The sequence below is a fragment of the Mesoplodon mirus genome, assembly GCF_964341445.2.
Source record: "Mesoplodon mirus genome assembly, chromosome: 15".
Classification (NCBI taxonomy): Eukaryota; Metazoa; Chordata; class Mammalia; order Artiodactyla; family Ziphiidae; genus Mesoplodon; species Mesoplodon mirus.
Genome location: NC_138991.1, coordinates 13,459,941 through 13,476,868, shown reverse-complemented (window position 1 = coordinate 13,476,868; position 16,928 = coordinate 13,459,941). Strand labels below are relative to the sequence as shown.

Below are 16,928 nucleotides of genomic sequence, written 5' to 3'. Positions count from 1 at the left end.
GTATTCAATATACGCATTTTTACTCAGTCTTGAGAAACATTTGTCCTGGGGTTGGGTGGACATTCTGCATAATTAAACTGGAATATGAACTCTTGAGGTCTTCAGAACAGTTGTGTACTATAAAGAATTTTGAGAATTATCTAACCATTTAGGGAAAGCAGTTCTGAATTACAAAATACAGCCATTCAAGCATATGACACCTTTATGAGAGTCATGAATATTTTATAATGTTTGTATCTTATTATTCTTTTTTAGTTGCTGATGTATATTCACGATGAGCGGATTAGGAGAAAACTCCTTGGATCCACTGGCCCCTGATTCACGAAAACGCAAGTTGCCGTGTGATACTCCAGGACAAGGGTAAGCAGTTTATTTCCTGATACTTCACCAAGGGCACCTCCCCCGCCTTTCTTTGTTTTGAAGATAACATTTCAGCTTTCTTTTTTTTTTTTTTTTTTGCGCGGTATGTGGGCCTCTCACTGTTGTGGAGCACAGGCTCCGGATGCACAGGCCCAGCGGCCATGGCTTACGGGCCCAGCCGCTCCGCGGCATGTGGGATCTTCCCAGACCGGGGCACGAACCCGTTTCCCCTGCATCGGCAGGCGGACTCCCAACCACTTCGCCACCAGGGAAGCCCCAGCTTTCTTTATTTGCATTTTCTGGTTAGATTTGTTTGTTTGTTTTTGCCTTTGTTTAAATACTATGATTTTGCTTTGTGGTAAGTACAGTAGTACAATGATGAGATGGGGACATTCTTATGTTATAATAGAGGCTTTATGGCTGATTCAGATAGAAATGAGAATATTATACTAACTGTGTGATATTGTAAGAAGCATTTCTCAATAGAGGACCTAAGAGTTAGGAACAGATCGACAAGATTATTACAAGTAAGAATCTTTAGTACCCTTTAAGAACATGTTATAAGTTGATATTTTGTTATTTGTGAGGTTTCATCATTCTTTTCCTGAATGAAGTTAGAAGTTTAAAAAATAGAAATAAAATACTCTTATTTTATGCAGTGATACTTCATGGCTTTTTTAGTATTTGTCAAGGTCAGTATCACTTGAATTTTACTGTGATGGTTGCAAAATAAAAAACAACCTATAATTCATAAAACCTCATAATTAATAAGTAGCTATTACTGTTTTTATTATTTGTTAATTTTATTGTCTCTTCGTGGTAAAGACTATTTATCCCCATTTTCCAGATGATGAAATGAGACTAATGCCTAAGGCCACTAGGCTAACAACAGGTGGACTTGAATTTAGGTTTGCGTGAATTTTAACTGTATTGTACTAGGTCTCCAAGACAATGTTTTGGTAGCCTTTATGGGCTATATTTAGTTTGTTTATATATGAGTGTAATGGTGTTGTGTAGGTACTGATTCTACTCATAGCTCTTTTGTGATAGATATATTTATGGCCTTTTTTCCTCCCCCCCTCCCAGCCTTACCTGCAGTGGTGAAAAGTGGAGACGGGAACAGGAGAGTAAATATATTGAAGAATTGGCTGAACTGATATCTGCTAATCTTAGTGATATTGACAATTTCAATGTCAAACCAGATAAATGTGCAATTTTAAAGGAAACAGTAAGACAGATACGTCAAATAAAAGAGCAAGGTAATACAAAGTAAGAAAACACTCAAGTCTTTTAGAAGGAACTTGTTAACTGTGTTCACATTTGCCTTTTACTGCCTGTTGCTTAGGTGGGAACTGCTGCTCTTTGAGGGCTCTCCTCTGTGGGGCTAGATGGACAGATGAGTTGACTAGCTTTGCTCTTTAGGAAACAGTCACCAGAATTGGAAGAAGGCCAGCGTTGCTCACCCTGTCACCTGTTAGTTCCCTTTCAGGAAGCAATGGGATAGTACATTTAGTAGGGAAAGAAAATTTAGAGTATCTTCTGTCCTCCTGGGTAACTCAGAAGTTTAATTTTAACCTTTAAAAACCGTAGCATCATTTTCTTATCAGGAAATGTGTATATGCTTATGCACATCTGTGTGCATGTCTCTTTGTGTCTGTTCGGGGAACAATTTGAAGTGGATTTAATCTATAACTGATATATATGCTATTTGTAGTATTGCCTTATGTCTTTTTAGGAAAAGCTATTTCCAGTGATGATGATGTTCAGAAAGCTGATGTATCTTCCACAGGACAAGGAGTTATTGATAAAGACTCCTTAGGACCACTTTTACTTCAGGCAAGTATAAGGTTTTAGCTATACGGTAAGCTGTGTTGATTTAAAAAGAAAAGAAAGAAAGAAAAAAATTTTGGCTAGGATATGAGAGCAAAAAGAAAATGTTTCTTTTCATGAGGTAGAACTCAGTATTCTGAATATGATGATAAAATGCTCTTATATTTAAAATATACATAACTCATGAGGTCCTGTGGCGCCCTGCTCCCCCCCACAATAAAAATGCATTTGGGCATATTTTAGCTCAGACTTTTTTGTGTATTTTTGCATAATTGATAGTATGGCACACTACAGTTTTATATTTTGGAGGAAGTTTTAAGACTTAAAATACGTGTTTTTTGTAAGTAGTTGTCTTAAGTAGATTGAGTTAAGCTATAGCACTTACAGAATGTTTCTTTTTAAGTCATTACCTGAAGTCCTTTATTCAGGTTCATTTATCAACTGTTTTTATTCCAATTAGTTTGTTCCAGCTACTTTTTAGTTGATCAGTTCAGTTCCTCTTTGTAAATTCTCCCTAAGGAGTGGTATAGTTCCTGTAGCTTGACTTGGTAACAAATGGAAAAATGGGAAGCGCTAATGATGATTTTTCATATTTTTAAAAACTCCTTTGAAGAAGTAATTCTTCAAAAATTAGATGTTAATTCAGATTTTGTCTTTACTGTCGTCTTTTCAAATTGTCTTTTTCATACAGCCCTGTATTGATGGTGCTAATGTTAATAGAAATGATGGCTCATAGTTGTTAAATCAACAGTTTTTTTTCAAATTCTATTTAGTACTAAGGCTGGTGTCTTAGTCTGCTAAGGCTGCCATAACAGAATACCACAGACTGTGTGGCTTAAACAACAGAAATTTATTTCTTACAGTTCTGGAGGCTGGAAGTCCAAGATCAAGGTGTTGGCAGGCTTGGTTTCTCCTGAGACCTACCTCTCTCCTTGGCTTGTAGATGGCTGCCTTCTCCTTGGGTCTTCACGTGACCTTTTCTCTGTGTGTGTGCATTTCTGGTGTCTCTCTTCTCATGAGAACACCAGTCCTATTGGATTAGAGCTACCCTTATGACCTCATTTAACCTTAATTACCTCCTGAAAGGCCCTATCTCCAAATACAGTCACACTGAGGTTTAAGGCTTCAATATATGAATTTTGGTGGGGGAAGGGATACAGTTCAGTCCATAATAGCCAGTATTAACATATCCCACTTCAGGCATTGGATGGCTTCCTGTTTGTGGTGAATCGTGAAGGAAGCATTGTATTTGTGTCAGAAAATGTCACCCAGTACCTGCAGTATAAGCAAGAGGACCTGGTTAACACAAGTGTCTACAATATCTTGCATGAAGAAGACAGAAAGGATTTTCTTAAAAACTTACCGAAATCTACAGGTAGGCTTTTAATGTGTATCTTCCTTTTTTAAAAAAAAAATATTTATTTATTTATTTGGCTGTGCTGGATCTTAGTCGCGGCACACGGGATCTTTGCTGTCGCATGCGGGATCTTCCTTGTGGCACAGGGGATCTTTAGTTGTGGCGTGTGGGATCTAGTTCACTGACCAGGGATCGAACCTGGGCCCCCTGCATTGGGAACACGGAGTCTTAGCCCCGGACCACCTAAGTAAGTTAAAAAAATTTATTTTTCTTGATCATTTCTTAGAAAATTGAATATACCTTTTAGAAAGCCAAGTGATGATTTATGTAGAACAGGGCAAGTGGTAGATAGCAAAATTTTCAAATACGAATTTAGAGTTTGGTATACATTTCATGGGTCTAAGATATACAGTGAGTTACAAAATAGAAGTGAGATACCTGTTGAATTTGAAATTGAAATTATTCCAGTGTTTTATATATTGCCACTTTGAAATGTTATTGTAGAAATTACTATGGAAGATGTATAATGAGAAAATATGTATAGCTTAAATTCTTTTTTTTTTTAATTGGAGTATAGTTGATTTATAGCTTAAATTTTTGATGATAGTCATGGACTGAATTGCCAGCTTTTAAAAAACTCCTTTCAATTTGTTTTCTAAAGTTAATGGAGTTACCTGGACAAATGAGACCCAGCGACAAAAAAGCCATACATTTAATTGCCGTATGTTGATGAAAATGCCACATGACATTCTGGAAGACATAAACACTAGTCCTGAAATGCGCCAGAAATATGAAACGATGCAGTGCTTTGCCCTGTCCCAGCCACGTGCTATGATGGAGGAAGGAGAAGGTGAGAGTCATCACATGCTTTGTGGTGATTATCAAACAATAGCAGCCAAACTTGTCGTTTTGTAATTTCCATTGTTGTAATTCTTCCCACTGAATTCCATGTTCTTACTTACTTGCCTATTGAATAGACACATCCAAAGATTAAGTATAATCCTTACCTGGTTAAATTTTCTATTGTAGATTTGCAGTCCTGTATGATCTGTGTGGCACGCCGCATTACCACAGGAGAAAGAGCATTTCCATCAAATCCTGAGAGCTTTATTACTAGACATGATCTTTCAGGTAAAAACTGTGCATGTGTGTATGTTTTGTTCATCTTGAAAATTTTTATAAAAGTTAACTTTCTACAGCCTGCACTATCATTTAAGTGCCTACACTGTAACGAATACTTTGCATGGATTATTTCCTATGTTTCTTATAATATTATTATTTTTTAAAATTTAATTTAATTTAATTTTTTATTTTGTTTATTTTTGGCTGCATTGGGTCTTCATTGCTGTGCAGGGGCTTTCTCTAGTTGTGGCGAGCGGGGGCTCCTCTTCCTTGCGGTGCGTGGGCTTCCCATTGCGGTGGTTTCTCTTGTTGTGGAGCATGGGCTCTAGGCACGTAGGCTTCAGTAGTTGTGACACGTGGGCTCAGTAGTTGTGGCTCGCTGGCTTTAGAGCTCAGGCTCACTAGTTGTGGCGCATGGGCTTAGTTGCTTCACGGCATGTGGGATCTTCCTGGACCAGGACTCGAACCCGTGTCCCCTGCATTGGCAGGTGGATTCTTAACCACTGTGCCACCAGGGAAGTCCCTTATGTTTCTATACAACCCTAGGAGAGAGTCAACAAAACCTTGGGCATTTAAGCTGGGTGTATTTGACACTTAAAATCCCTCAAATAAACACACAAAAAAATGTAGACGCACCTGGCTTTCTCTCCAAATAGCATTTCAAATCAGAAGCCAGTATTTCTTTTCTGTAACTTCAAATCCATTTTTCATAAAGAAGTGCATTTCAAAAATACGGGTAATTTAATGGGAATTACTGGGAGTATTGTTGACATCAACATGAATTTCAGTTTTGGTCTGTCCTTTTTTGCTCATGAGAGTAAATAATTAAAGTCAGTGCAGTTGATAATGCACAATGATGAAATTAAACACAGTGGCAATTTTCTGTTTAATAGGAAAAGTTGTCAACATAGATACAAATTCACTGAGATCTTCCATGAGGCCTGGTTTTGAAGATATAATCCGAAGGTGTATCCAGAGATTTTTTAGTCTTAATGATGGGCAGTCATGGTCCCAGAAACGTCACTATCAAGAAGGTAAAGAATTTGGAGGTTAATTCTGGATCTTGTTTGTCATTGTGTTTGATGTGCTATAGAGCAATAAGTATATACATGACCATAGTTGTTTTTGTCTGTGTGGGGTAGGAAAATGATTCTTGAGCATTCTTATGTTAGCCTAATTTTGGTGGGGTCCAGTCTTTCACTGGATTTTGAAAATGTTGGACTTGTATATTTCCTTTCCGTTTTCTCCTGTATGCATTTGTTTTGCCAGTTGTAGTTATTAGTAATGGGATATTTTCTCCAAAAGCTTATATCCATGGCCATGCAGAAACCCCAGTGTATCGATTCTCTTTGGCTGATGGCACTATAGTGACTGCACAAACAAAAAGCAAACTCTTCCGAAATCCTGTAACAAATGATCGTCACGGCTTTGTCTCAACCCACTTTCTTCAGAGGTAATGATAGATTACTTTGTATTCTCATCAAATGCAGCAGTGTTCTCGAGATGCTTTATTATTAGTGTAAAAAGGGAGAAGAAAAATTAAGAAGAAAAGCAGGCAGTGGTTGGGTTTGCTGAAGTGCACTTAGATTCCTGAAGTATGTTTTCTTTAAGGTTATATTTTTATGTGTAAATGAGGATTTGTTCATTAAGTAATTAATTCCTGGGAAAGCTGGAGGATGGGAAGGCTAGTGGATAAAAGAATACATAAAATCTGACTACCTCTGTTACTTTTCATTTCTAATGATATATTACATTGCTTTTAGGGATTGAATTTAAAATTTGAAGGTAGACTTCAAGAAGAAATAGTTACTATTGCTGTTGCTAATGGTAAATGAGCAACACAGGAAGGAGCAGGATATTCACCCATTAATTCTCTTTAGTAATTTGCAGGCACCTCCTGGTTAACTCCTTGGTATATGGGAACTCTTGTAAAGCCCCGCTGAGATTCCAGCTAACATAGCTTTGGGCCCTTCGTGGCGCTCTGATGGTGTCACTCATTTAGATTCTGTGGCTTATTAAAAGTATGTTATTAGATTAATAACTGATCAGTGTCTAGATTGTTATTGTCACTAGGCATTGGAATGGCGCCTAAGAAGTTAAGTTTCTGGGACACTTACTTCATCCTTAAAAAAAAAAAAATCTGATTCAGGCTTTTACCGCATGCCTGTAATTTTTTAGTAAAACATTGTTCTGTTTCTTTGAAGGGAACAGAATGGGTATAGACCAAACCCAAATACTGTTGGACAAGGCATTAGACCTCCAGCAGCTGGATGCAACAGTTCGGTAGGCAGCATGAACATGTCGCCAAACCCCAGCTTGCAGATGCTGAGCAGCAGGACCTACGGCTTGGCTGAGCCCGGCACCACGGGGCAGATGAGTGGAGCCAGGTATGGGCCTTCTGGTAGCATAGCTTCAATGAACCCTGGGCCAGGCATGCAGTCACCATCTTCCTACCAGAACAACAACTATGGTCTCAACATGAGTAGCCCTCCACATGGGAGTCCTGGTCTTGGCTCCAGCCAGCAGAATATTATGATTTCTCCTCGTAATCGTGGGAGTCCAAAGATGGCCTCACATCAGTTTTCTCCTGTTGCAGGTATTTGTGTTACATTTCCTTTTCTGTATTTTTTTCTTTTTCAGTAATTCTTTTCTTTCCATACCACTGTAATTCTTGTAAAGTTAATTCATTTTAAAACAGAAACTTTGAAGTGTTAAGTAGTGTTTTGTTACAGCGTTTGATAGTCTTAATTCTTTTCCTGACTTTTCTCCGAATCCAGGTGTGCACTCTCCCATGGGATCTTCTGGCAATACTGGGAGTCACAGCTTTTCTAGCAGCTCTCTCAGTGCCCTTCAAGCTATCAGTGAGGGAGTAGGGACTTCTCTTTTATCTACTCTGTCTTCACCAGGTCCCAAATTGGATAACTCTCCCAATATGAATGTAAGTCAACCAAGTAAAGTGAACAGTCAAGATTCCAAGAGTCCCCTAGGCTTGTATTGCGACCAGAATCCAGTGGAGAGTTCAATGTGTCAGTCAAATAGCAGAGATCACCTCAATGACAAAGAAAGTAAGGAGAGCAATGTGGAAGGACCAGAGAATCAGCGGGGTCCTCTGGAAAGCAAAGGTCACAAAAAATTACTACAGTTACTTACCTGTTCTTCTGAGGACCGGGGTCATTCCTCCTTGACCAACTCGCCCCTGGATTCAAGTTGTAAAGACTCTTCCATTAGTGTCACCAGCCCCTCTGGGGTCTCCTCTTCGACGTCTGGAGGAGTGTCCTCCACATCCAATATGCACGGGTCACTGCTGCAAGAGAAGCACCGGATTTTGCACAAGTTGCTGCAGAATGGGAATTCACCGGCTGAGGTAGCCAAGATTACCGCCGAAGCCACTGGGAAAGACACTAGCAGTACACCGTCTTGTGTAGAAGGAAACGTCAAGCAGGAGCAGCTAAGCCCTAAGAGAAAGGAAAACAATGCTCTGCTCAGGTACCTGCTGGACAGGGATGATCCTAGTGACACGCTCTCCAAAGAACTACAGCCCAAAGTGGAAGGCGGAGTAGACAGTAAAGTGAGCCAGTGCAGCAGCTCCACCATCCCGAGCTCAAGTCAAGGGAAGGACGCCAAAATTAAGACAGAAACAAATGAAGAGGTAACTTGTCTTCTGTATATTCCAGCTTAAGCGTTGTATTTCAGCATTGCATTTCTGTGTTAGAAAGACAATGTGTTATACACAAATTCTTACTTTCTGTTTTAGGTTTATTTAATGGAAGTTAACCTGGAGCTGTCACTTTTTCGGTAGCTCTTCTGAGCATCAGTAAAGTGTATAATTATGATGCAGTGTAGAAATAATCAGATATGTATGCTTTCAAATGTGACTGTACCTCACTAGTAGGCAATTTGAAATCTTTCTTGGAAGTTTTTTTATTGGAATGAGCACATTGGGTCATTAAGTGTATGGTAGAAATGGGAAAAACCTTTTGTATTAGGCAACAGAATTTTGATTTTTACCTAAGATCAAGTTTCATATACATGATCACATTCTATACAAGCATTTCCCAGAGTCCTCTCGAGGAACACTATTCTGGAAGACGTTAATATGCACCTGAGAAAATTAAAGTCTTGGAGAAGTCCTATTGTTAGGATGTGTGTTTAACTTTGTTTAAACTTTGTTTAGTGTTTCCCAAATGTATTGACCAAAGGCCCTTTTTAAAGCATAGCTATGAATATCTTGTTGAACATCAGCTTATTTTTATTAAAAATTTTTAAAAAAATTTTTATTATTAATCATACATGTTTTCAGAAGTATGTGTAGAGGCAGACATCTCTTGTCAGCTCATGATTCTGACTAATGTTTGCTGGAAAATATCCTGCAGTTTGAGAATTAAACATGTAGGGTAAATTTAAAAATGCCCCTTTGAAAGCACCTCTAAACCCACGGATTTATCTCAGTATTTTCAACTGTTTTTACTTTCAAGGAAGTAGTGTAGGGATAGGGGTCATAATCAGCTAGCTAGCCTCTAAGTTGGGTGTTACCATTTCAGGTAACTATTGTGTTTTACTTGTTCCCATTTCATCTCTTTTCCTCTGATGAGTATGTTTTATACCTATGTATCTAGTAATGTACACAGGTTAATTAAAAAAAATTATTTTCAGGGATCTGGAGACTTGGATAATCTAGATGCTATTCTTGGTGATCTGACTAATTCTGACTTCTACAATAATTCCATATCCACAAGTGGTAGTAATCTGGTAACGAAGCAACAAATGTTTCAAGGAACTAATTCTCTGGGTAAGAAAGAACTAGATTTTATTCTTGCTGCCTTTGAACTTTTCTGCACACCTGTATGTACTCTTAATTAAAAGTAGGATCCAACTTTAAAATGTGTACTCCACCTTAGTTTCTCTTACTAATTTATATGTAGGTGATTTTAAAAGCTTTTTGGATGGTTTCCCATTTCTAACTAGTATGATGCTAGTAATCACAGGGCTTATAGGAAAATGTTCTTCTCTGGTTGCTGCAGGTGAAGTAGTAGGTACTCTGTACCTACTAGTACCTTTATTTGTCTTAGGCACAGAGAATTGGATTAAAAAACAAATCAAAATCTGTCCTTTGACACTGACTTACTTTGGTGTTTGCTGGTTCTGACCCAACCTCTCTCCTATAGCTGAGTGTTTCTTGATTCATCAGTTTAACAAGGATATATTATATGTATCAATTGAAAAAGAATAATCCACAATTATCTGGAAAGGTGGTTATTCATTTTTAGTGGCACTATTTCCGAAACTGAAATGGAAAGTTAGATCAATCAAATAGGTTAGAAAAAACAAAAAGAAAAATGTTAGGAGGAAATTTTGTCTTATTCCTTGCTTGATTAGAAGGCAACTTATCTGGTTACATTTAGTTGTAAAATTTTAAACTTTAAATATGCATGTTAAAGAACTTCCAGGAGTTTGAAACATTGGTAAAATTTTTACTATTAAGCGAAGCAGAATATGAATGACCATATCAGGCTAGAGAACAGTGCCTAATACTTCAGCCAACACCGAGACTCTTTTTCACTTTATTTGGAATACAAGGCTTTTTTTTTCTTTTTCTTCCTTTTTTTGGGGGGCTTAGTTATTTATTTTGTAAAGGAAGACAGTGTTTATTTTGGTAAGAAAGACATTCTTGGGTGGGTGGTATTTATGTCTTGCACTTGATTATTTATGTACTGAATCATCAGAGGATATTTATGTATTGTGCTTTTATGTTTTATGACAGGTTTGAGGAGTCCACAGTCTGTGCAGTCTGTTCGTCCTCCATATAACCGAGCAGTGTCTCTAGACAGCCCTGTTTCCGTTGGCTCAAGCCCTCCAGTAAAGAATATTGGTGCTTTCCCCATGTTACCAAAGCAACCCATGTTGGGTGGCAATCCAAGAATGATGGATAGTCAGGAACATTATGGCTCAAACGTGGGTATGTTATTTCTTTTTTTTTTTTAATTTTATTTTACATTTTATTTATTTATTTTTGGCTGCCTTGGGTCTTCATTGCTGTGCGTGGGCTTTCTCTAGTTGCAGCGAGCGGGGGCTACTCTTCTTTGCGGTGCGCGGGCTTCTTATTGATGTGGCTTCTATTGTTGCGGAGCACGGGCTGTAGGCGCGTGGGCTTCAGTAGCTGTGGCATGTGGACGCAGTAGTTGTGGCTCCCGGGCTCTAGAGGGCAGGCTCAGTAGTTGTGGCGCATGGGCATAGTTGCTCCATGGCACGTGGGATCTTCCCGGACCAGGGCTTGAACCCGTGTCCCCTGCATTGGCAGGAGGATTCCCAACCACTGCGCTACCAGGGAAGTCCCTGATATGTTATTTCTAATGAATATTAATGATTAAAAATTTCTTTTGGGAAAAGCAAATTTAAAATACTTAATTGGAATTAATAGGATTTTGAATAACAGTAGCATGTTTCTTTCATGAGTATTCTTCATTTATTCTGTGTCTTGGTGATTTAAACTCTCAAGGAGACTTTCAGTCCAAGACATTTTCTTCTTTTTTTCTTTCTTTGGCCGCGCTGTGGGGCGTGTGGGATCTTAGTTCTCCTACCAGGGATTGAACCTGTGCCACAGGGAAGTCTCGCAAGACATTTTGTAATCTGTAATGAATACATAGCAATACAGGCATACCTCAGCAGTATTGCAGGTTCTGTTTCAGACCACCGCAATGAAGTAAATATCACAGTAAAGCGAGTCACGTTAATTTTTTGGTTTCCCGGTGCATATAAAAGGTAGGTTTACACTATACTGTATTAAGTGTGCAATAGCATTATGTCTAAAAACAAATATACGTACCTTAATTTGAAAACACTTTATTGCTAAAATATTGCTAACCACCATCCGACAACATAGGGTTGCCACAAACCTTCAATTTGTAAAAAAAAAACGCAGTGTCTCTGAAGCACAATACAGTGATGGTATGCCTGTGGTGGCCTATCAGAAATGTCTTAATAGTTGGCCAGCCCTATTTTTAGAATGACAAAGCACTTTTTTGTCAAGGCTCATGTGTCTAATGACTGTACCTGTATGATATAAGAAGAATTTCATTCTTATATGGAAAATACCTAATTTCTGTTTTAGGTGGACCAAACAGAAATGTGACTGTGAATCAGACTCCTTCCTCGGGAGACTGGGGCTTACCAAACTCAAAGGCCAGCCGAATGGAACCTATGAATTCAAACTCTATGGGGAGACCAGGAACGGATTATAATGCTTCTTTACCCAGGCCTGCCATGGGTGGCTCAATGCCCGCCATGCCTCTTCGGTCCAGTAGCATCCCAGGTGTGAGACCAGTGTTGCAGCATCATCATCATCATCAGCAGCAGCAGCAGCAGATGCTTCAGATGCGTAAGCATTCCCTTCCTAAGAAAAGAAAATTAGATGCTTTAGGCTAACTTTTGCCTTTGGCTTATTTGAACATTTATCCTTTCTTTTTGTTCCCCCAGGGCCCAGTGAGATTCCCATGGGGATGGGGGTCAGTCCTTATGGCCAAGCAGCACCATCGAACCAACCTGGTTCCTGGCCAGATGGCATGTTGTCCATGGAACAAGGCCCTCATGGGACTCAAAATAGGTGGGGCTTTATTAAGTGACCCTGTGGAAAATGTAAGCATTGGATTATCTAGAAAAGGGTGAGAGCACAGGAACAAACCTGAAAGAGAGTGAGAAAAACTCTCTGTAATTGAGGTACTCACTGCCGTCTGTGTGTAAAAGCGAGGCTGAGTCTGAGACAGCATGCGTTCATGGGAGAGGGAGGAGACAGGACTGTATCTCTCAGCGGTCGGGACTGTTGAGTGGTCACACCTGGGAGCCTCCATGTGCCATAATTGTCTCTCATAATGTAACAATCCTCCTCCATGAGGAGAGGGATAAATTAGCACTAGTTTGACAAGATAAATGGTGCGCAGAGGGTGAGCCTCAGTTTTCTGGAAAGTTCATTTTTTAGGATTGGATAATTCTTTTCTAAAATTATTTAAAACGTTTCAGGGATGAAGGTGAAAGTGAAATATAGCACGCTTTTATTTTTGTGAAAGAAAGATTGTGGGTTATGTCTATTTCATTTTTTAAGTTTGGTCAGTAACTCATTGGCATGAAAGAGGCTACCTGTCACTGTCAGCTCTGACTTGAGTTCTACAATAAATTAAACAAAGAAAAATGAATTGATCTGTTGAGTAGACAGAAGTGTAACTACATGAGCTTATTAACTTGAGTGCTTCTCTACCCAGTAGAGAACAAATAGTTTCATCACAGAATTTTTCTGAGACTGGATAAATGTCTAGCTCCATGCCCCTGTAATGTGTTGGAGAACTGTGGCATTGCTGTGGGGTTTGTGTTATACTTGTATGGGGTTTGTATTATACTTGTCGATACATGAGCTCTGTGGGCTGTGTATGAAACAAAGTTATTTTGGTAGAACCCTGGGCTCAGTTCAGCATTTCTACCTTTTTTCCCATTCTTTTGTTGATTTCTCCAGCCTGCAATATCCTAACTACTACCACTTCTGTTCTTGTAGGGTCTTGAAAACACCACCCTCTTCATCCCTCCAATCTCCTTTCCCAAATCTCTGCTATCCTCTAAATGTCAAGGGATCTAGCAATTACATTTTGGTGGTGGAATTGGGAGTTGTAATCTAGATATGGTGGTCGAAGATGACCTGGTGAGGTTTAAAATTGTGGGTCTTAAATTTAAATTGATGCCGTTTGTTCTTTTCTGCTACTCTGTTAGTTTATTATTTACACTTGTATTATTTGAGTTATTGCATATTAAAAATACTGTGCGGGGTTACTTTGATCTTTTTTTTTTTTTAAGAGGAAAAGCACCATTGAAATTGAACCTAAGTCTCTTTTTAGGCCACTTCTTAGGAATTCCCTGGATGATCTCCTTGGGCCACCTTCGAACCTTGAAGGCCAGAGTGATGAAAGAGCATTGTTGGACCAGCTGCACACACTCTTGAGCAACACAGATGCCACAGGCCTGGAAGAAATTGACAGAGCTCTTGGCATTCCTGAGCTTGTAAATCAAGTAGGTAGCAGTACTGTGGGAGTAGAAATGTTTGTGTGTGTGTCTGCGTGCATGTGTGCTCGCATATATCCATGAAGCCATGGACAACAGTGCCTATATGTGTATCTTTTCTCTTCTTTATGTACAGCACTACATTCATGGATACCAGCATTAAATTTAGAAATTATACTTTATAATTGTGATAGAACTTCCAGCAACTTACTGTTGTATAAAGATGCCAAATTTTAGGCAACCATAGAAATGATCCAGTAAAACTACTATACAGTTTTTAAAATGCTGCTTTTTGCATATGTTAGTTGAATCCTCATTTTTATAATTACCTCTTTCTACTACCTAGACAACCAGTGTATACTCTGAGGAGGCAAGCTTTTTTTGTGTTAAACAAAACCTGTTTACACTGGTAAGTCTGTGAATATCCCAACAACATCATCTCCTATTCCTAGTTACCTATTTAGCCTTATGAAAATATGCCATTTACAAATCTGTATTTTTTGAAACATATATTTTGTAGTGGATCTTTTCATTATAGGATGTGTGTTTGGGGGCACTTGCGTTAAGTCTGTGTGTTTAATGATAAATGGGAAAGATCCTCAGGATTCTCAGGCTTTGTTGGGGAGACAAATGTGTATAAAAAGAATTACATTTCAGTGTGGCAAACACTGCACAGAACTTTTTAAAGGGTGGTTGAGAAACACGGAGCAGTGATGATGTACACCTGGGGGTACCAGCCACCTGTGTGTGAGCCTGACCGAGGAGCCGTGTCTGACCTGGCTCGGGGAGGAAGTGAGGGTTACATGAGGACCGAGAAGCTTTAACTGCCACTAGAATTTTTTTTTTGTTTTTGGTCTGTGTCGGGTCTTAGTTGCGGCACTCGGTATCTTCGTTGAGACATGGCGGTGCAGGCTCTTCGTTGTGGCGCGTGGGCTTCTCTCTAGTTGTGGCGTGTGGATTTTCTCTCTCTGGTTGTGGCGCGTGAGCTCCAGGGTGCATGGGATCTGTAGTTTGTGGCACACGGCTCTCTCACTGAGGTGCACGAGCTCAGTAGTTGCAGCACGTGGGCTTCGTTGCCTTGCGGCAAGTGGGATCTTAGTTCATCGACCAGGGATCGAACCAGCGTCCCCTACACTGGAAGCTGGATTCTTTACCGCTGGATCCCCAGGAAAATCCCCTAGAATTTTATTTAAGCTGGAAATAGTTTTCTTTGTCTTCATGTAAAATAGTTAACGGTCCTTATATAAAAATCTGACAATCACAAAAGTACATATTTTTTTAAAAAGTTGAAAAATCCTCCATAATCTTGGCTCAAAGAATCATAAGTAACTTTTGTGTGTATATTTAAAAAAAAAAAAGGAAGCAGACTTTTAAAATACTTTTGTGACCTGTTTTACTTTATGAAAGTCATCGTCAATCATCTTTTTTTGTTTAATGTATACATCTTTAATTTTAATGGCCAAACAGTATCCATCTTATTGAACACTATTTAATCGGTTATCTACTGATGAAAATTTAATTGTTCCTAAATACTTTCTGTTATAATTCTATGAATTACTTACATCTTGTTCACTTTGTCTGTTTTCCTAGCTACAATCCAAGAGAAAGGATGATTGGGTTAGAAGGCTTATTTTAGAGGTTTATCTACATACTCTCAGGCAGTTTTCCTGGATGATTGTATAGCTGCTTTTCCACAGCAGGGTGTGATGACTCCAGTCCATCACCCTCACCAGCACTGCTGCCATGGCCCACGAAGATGAAAGAACCCACAGTGTGAAAGAGCAAGTGACGGGACAGATATTGAGCAGGATTATTCTTTCACATCCTTGCCAGTCTGATGGGCAACAAAGATTCTTGCTTTAATTTGTATTTCTTTCATTAGCAAGATGGAACATATTTTATATTTTTTGGCCATTGAGATGTGGTTAATAGTTTAATAGTTCTGATGGGGTTTTTATTTTGTTGATCTGTAGCGATGCTTTAGTTACTGATTGTTGATTCCTTCATTTAACAAATATATGTCTTCTATATGCCAATTAGTCTTTCCTTAGGGACTGAGGAGCAATAGTGAACAACTTATTTCCTGCTCCCAGAACTCAGGCAAGGAACCACACAGAAGTAGACATGGTGAAGGAGAGGTTACGAGGAAAGGCATATGATGCTGTGAGACCTTTAAATACAGGGACCTTTTCTTAGAATAGGGTGGGATGTCAAAAATTTTCTCTAGGGCTTCCCTGGTGGCACAGTGGTTGAGAGTCCGCCTGCCGATGCAGGGGACACGGGTTCATGTCCCGGTCCGGGAAGATCCCACATGCGGCGGAGCAGCTGGACCCGTGAGCCATGGCTGCTGAGCCTGCGCGTCCGGAGCCTGTGCTCTGCAACGGGAGAGGCCACAGCAGTGAGAGGCCCGCGTACCGCAAAAAAAAAAAAAAAAAAAACTCTCTAAAAAAGCATGTTTGAAGGATGACTGTTAACCTGTCTATATTGTATATTGTAAATAATTTGCCCAGTTTCTTTTTTTAAAAAATAAATTTATTTATTTTTGGCTGTGTTGGGTCCTCATTGCTGTGCGCAGGCTTTCTCTAGTTGCGGTGAGCGGGGGCTACTCTTCATTGCGGTGTGCGGGCTTCTCATTGTGGTGGCTTGTCTTGTTGCGGAGCACGGGCTCTAGGCGTGCAGGCTTCAGTAGTTGTGGCATGTGGGCTCTGTAGTTGTGGCTCGCGGGCTCTAGAGCGCAGGCTCAGTAGTTGTGGCGCACGGGCTTAGTTGCTCCACGACATGTGGGATCTTCCTGGACCAGGGCTCGAGCCCATGTCCCCTGCATTGGCAGGTGGATTCTTAGCCACTGTGCTATCAGGCAAGTCCATCCAGTTTCTTTTTAGTGGGGGCTTGTTTATAGTTTTGTTCTTTAGTTTAAAAATGTTTGTGTTTTCAAAACCAGGATGATGAGATAAAGAGTAACTGGGGACTGACTTGAATAGTCAGGAAAGGTTTTTCTGGAGAGATGACATGTAAGCTGACACCTGAAGGATGAGAAAGAACTAGCTAGGCAAACTGCCTAAGGAAAGAACAATCCAGAAGAGGTACAGCTAACTCAAAGTTGCTTAGGCAGGAAAGAGCTTGCGGGTTCTAGGAAGTGGCTGAGGTTGGTGAGAACAGAGAGGGAGCCGTGTGAGATGACGTTGGGGAGGTACACGGAGGCTATGTTCTACAAAGCCGT

The 16,928-nt window shown here is 39.7% G+C and overlaps 1 protein-coding gene across 5 annotated transcripts in view; it reads left to right on the top strand.

Moving 5' to 3' along the window:
* The window catches only part of NCOA3 (nuclear receptor coactivator 3), a 126,500-nt gene that overhangs the window by 96,845 nt on the left and 12,727 nt on the right, over positions 1-16,928 (top strand). For 4 of the 5 annotated variants that reach the window (XM_082643891.1, XM_082643892.1, XM_082643889.1 and 1 more), the window contains 15 exons: positions 256-360; positions 1,447-1,619; positions 2,096-2,196; positions 3,391-3,565; positions 4,209-4,397; positions 4,577-4,678; positions 5,563-5,703; positions 5,975-6,122; positions 6,874-7,265; positions 7,447-8,318; positions 9,323-9,458; positions 10,431-10,625; positions 11,778-12,044; positions 12,143-12,269; positions 13,546-13,717. In XM_082643891.1, the coding sequence (XP_082500017.1) occupies positions 275-360; positions 1,447-1,619; positions 2,096-2,196; positions 3,391-3,565; positions 4,209-4,397; positions 4,577-4,678; positions 5,563-5,703; positions 5,975-6,122; positions 6,874-7,265; positions 7,447-8,318; positions 9,323-9,458; positions 10,431-10,625; positions 11,778-12,044; positions 12,143-12,269; positions 13,546-13,717 (3,276 nt within the window). In that variant the 5' untranslated portion in view covers positions 256-274. The remainder of the gene's footprint in view (positions 1-255; positions 361-1,446; positions 1,620-2,095; positions 2,197-3,390; positions 3,566-4,208; positions 4,398-4,576; positions 4,679-5,562; positions 5,704-5,974; positions 6,123-6,873; positions 7,266-7,446; positions 8,319-9,322; positions 9,459-10,430; positions 10,626-11,777; positions 12,045-12,142; positions 12,270-13,545; positions 13,718-16,928) is intronic. The other variant, XM_082643893.1, reaches the window with a different exon arrangement.